At 62.4% G+C, this 2874-nt stretch overlaps 1 protein-coding gene across 1 annotated transcript in view; it reads left to right on the top strand.

Annotated features, from left to right (window-relative positions):
* The window catches only part of LOC108529005 (collagen alpha-1(I) chain), a 10433-nt gene that overhangs the window by 4159 nt on the left and 3400 nt on the right, over positions 1 to 2874 (top strand). The window contains exons 2-4 of the mRNA XM_017871037.1: positions 1396 to 1653; positions 1945 to 2340; positions 2461 to 2872. Coding sequence (XP_017726526.1) covers positions 1396 to 1653; positions 1945 to 2340; positions 2461 to 2872 — 1066 coding nt within the window. The remainder of the gene's footprint in view (positions 1 to 1395; positions 1654 to 1944; positions 2341 to 2460; positions 2873 to 2874) is intronic.

Genomic DNA, 2874 nt, shown 5'->3' with positions numbered 1-2874 from the left:
GTTTTTGTATCTTTTAGTAGAGACGGGGTTTCACCGTGTTAGCCAGGATGGTCTCGATCTCCTGACCTCGTGATCCGCCCGTCTCGGCCTCCCAAAGTGCTGGGATTACAGGCTTGAGCCACCGCGCCCGGCCGTATGTCTTCTTTTGAGAAGTGTCTGTTCATGTCCTTTGTCCACTTTTAATTTTGTTTTTTGTAAATTCGCTTAAGTTCCTTGTAGATTCTGGATATTAGACCTTTGTCAGATGTATAGACTGCAAAATTTTCTCTCATTCTGTAGGTCTCTGTTAGCTCTGATGATTGTTTATTTTGCTTTGCAAAAGTTTAGTTAGATCTTTAGTTTAATTAGATCCCATTGGTCATTTTTTGCTTTTGTTGCAATTGCTTTTGTGATTTGATCACTGCAGCACTATTCACAATAGCAAAGACATGGAATCGACCCCAGTGTCCATCAGTGATAGACTGGATAAAGAAAATGTGGTGCATACACACCATGGAATACTATGCAGCCATAAAAAAGAAGCGAGATCATGTCCTTTGCAGGGACATGGGTGGAGTTGGAAGCCGTTATCCTCAGCAAACTAACGCGGGAACAGAAAACTAAACACGGCATGTTCTCACTTATAAGTGGGAGCTGAACCATGTGAACACATGGTCACAGGGAGGGGAACAAGGCACACTGGGGCGGTTGGGGAGGGCGGGGCGGGAGGATATTGGGAAAAATAGCTAATGCATGTCCCGCTTCATCCCCACGTGATGGGTTGATAGGTGCAGCAAACCACCATGGCACACATAACAAGCCGGAACGTCCTGCACGTGTACCCCAGATATTTTTTTTTTTTTTTTTTTTTTTGAGAAGGAGTCTCGCTCTGTCACCCAGGCTGGAGTGCAGTGGCCAGATCTCAGCTCACTGCAAACTCCGCCTCCCGGGTTTACACCATTCTCCTGCCTCAGCCTCCCGAGTAGCTGGGACTACAGGCGCCTGCCACCTCGCCCGGCTAGTTTTTTGTATTTTTTTAGTAGAGACGGGGTTTCACCGTGTTAGCCAGGATGGTCTCGATCTCCTGACCTCGTGATCCGCCCGTCTCGGCCTCCCAAAGTGCTGGGATTACAGGCTTGAGCCACCCCGCCCGGCCTAAAAATTAAAAAAAAAAAAAAAAATCCGACGTTTCGTGAAAGCTGATGGGGCATTAGTGGATCCTAGCACCAAACAGGACAGCAGGTGGGGACGGGGGACAGAGGCGGGTGGAGAGAGAAGCCAGCGGGTTCCAGGGCCCCAGGGCAGTCCCTGGAAGAGATGTGGCAGTCTCCCTGCAGGTTCCACGTTGGGCCAGGCGCTGCTCCCCAACCGGCGCGTGCCGCCCTCGCCTTCAGCTCCAATCCTGCTGCGCCCCAGGCCGCCCCGCGCCTGGCAGCCGCCGGCCTCTGACTAAGCCCCCGCCCGGCCCCTGGGACCAGCCTCTCCGCGGGCCTGGTCCGTGCGCGCGCGTCAGCGGCACCGTCGGACCAGGGGCCGCCCCGGAGAGGGGAGCCCAGGAGGACGGCCGGGTGGCCCGGGGCAGAGGCGCCAGGAGGGTGGAGAAGGGACACGCAGGGCCTCGGCGGGCTGGGGGCGGGGAAGGCTGCGGGGCAGCAAGGAAGGGGGCGCACCTGGGTGACCCGGCTGAGCAGGAGCGGGCAGGGGCTCGGGACGCCCCGGCTCCAGGCGCTGGACTGCGGCGCGGAGCAGCGCTGGGGGCACCGCGCCGGGTTCAGCGAGGATTGCTGGGCGGGGCGCGCGGGGAGCGAAGCTGGCCGGGGGCGGGGCCTAGGCCGGAGACGGCCGTGGTGGGCGGGACCTGAGCCGTGAAGGGGCGGGTCTGGCAGGGGCGGGGCCTGACTGCGCCGTAGGGCGGAGCCTCGAGGGGCGGAGCTGGCGGTTGATCCGCGAGGGGGCGGGGCCCAGTGAGGGAGGCACGTGGGAGCCGGGGGGCGGGGCCCAGTGAGGGAGGCACGTGGGAGCCGGGGGGCGAGGCCGGGGCGTGGCCGGGAGCGCTCAGGTGCGCGCGGGGCGCAGGTACACGCAGGTTGCTCGGGGGCGCGCGGGGTCCGGCGGGCGTCCCCAGGGTGGTCCCCGCGTGGGGTCGGGGGCGTCCGCGCGGGCGGGGCGAGGTCGGGGAGGGAAGCCGCCGGCCCTCCTCTGCGCTGGGAGCTTTTGGCTGGTTCTGCCGGAGGAGCTCCCAGGTGACCCGCGGGGTCTCAAGCCGCCGCTCGGGAGCTCGGGGCCTGCGCGGCGTCTACGGGACGAGCGAGGGAGAACTGACGCCTTTCGCCCGGATCCGCGTCTCCTTCCGGGAACCAGGTGGGTCGCGTTTATTTTCAAGTCCGGTTGTTTTCGCGGTAATTTGCGAGAAACATCACGGTGGATCCTGTGGGTGGCTCCTGAGCTTTCTGACTCCGGGTTGTCTTGTTTTGCTCTCAGTGGGCTCTGCGCTGGCGCGAACATTCGAATTGGCACGTGTCTGCGTTTCAGAACGCCGTTCGCGTCCTCACACTGATGGAGGCGGAGCTCACGTCACACACGCCGCGTCGCAGGGCTCAGCTCGGCGCCCCCCGCGGTGTTGCGGGACCTGCACCGTCCCGGGCTCCGGAACAGCCTCTGCCCGAGCGGAGCCGGCCCGTGGGCAGCCGCTCCCCGCGCCCGCCCGGGCCCTGCAGCCCCCCGCTCCGCGGACCTGCCTGTGCCGACCTCCGCTCGGTGCAGCCCTGCGTGCTGTGGCTGTTGCGTTCCGGCGTCTTTCGCTTAGAATCGCGTCTTACGGTTCGTCCGCGGCGGAGCGGGGATCAGGCCCGCGCTCTTCTCAGGAGGGAATAATACTCCGTGGATGGAGCCCGC

This window comes from Rhinopithecus bieti, unplaced genomic scaffold (genome assembly GCF_001698545.2).
Source record: "Rhinopithecus bieti isolate Rb0 unplaced genomic scaffold, ASM169854v2 scaffold_1037, whole genome shotgun sequence".
Classification (NCBI taxonomy): domain Eukaryota; kingdom Metazoa; phylum Chordata; class Mammalia; order Primates; family Cercopithecidae; genus Rhinopithecus; species Rhinopithecus bieti.
This window is presented reverse-complemented; position numbering and strand designations above follow the sequence as displayed.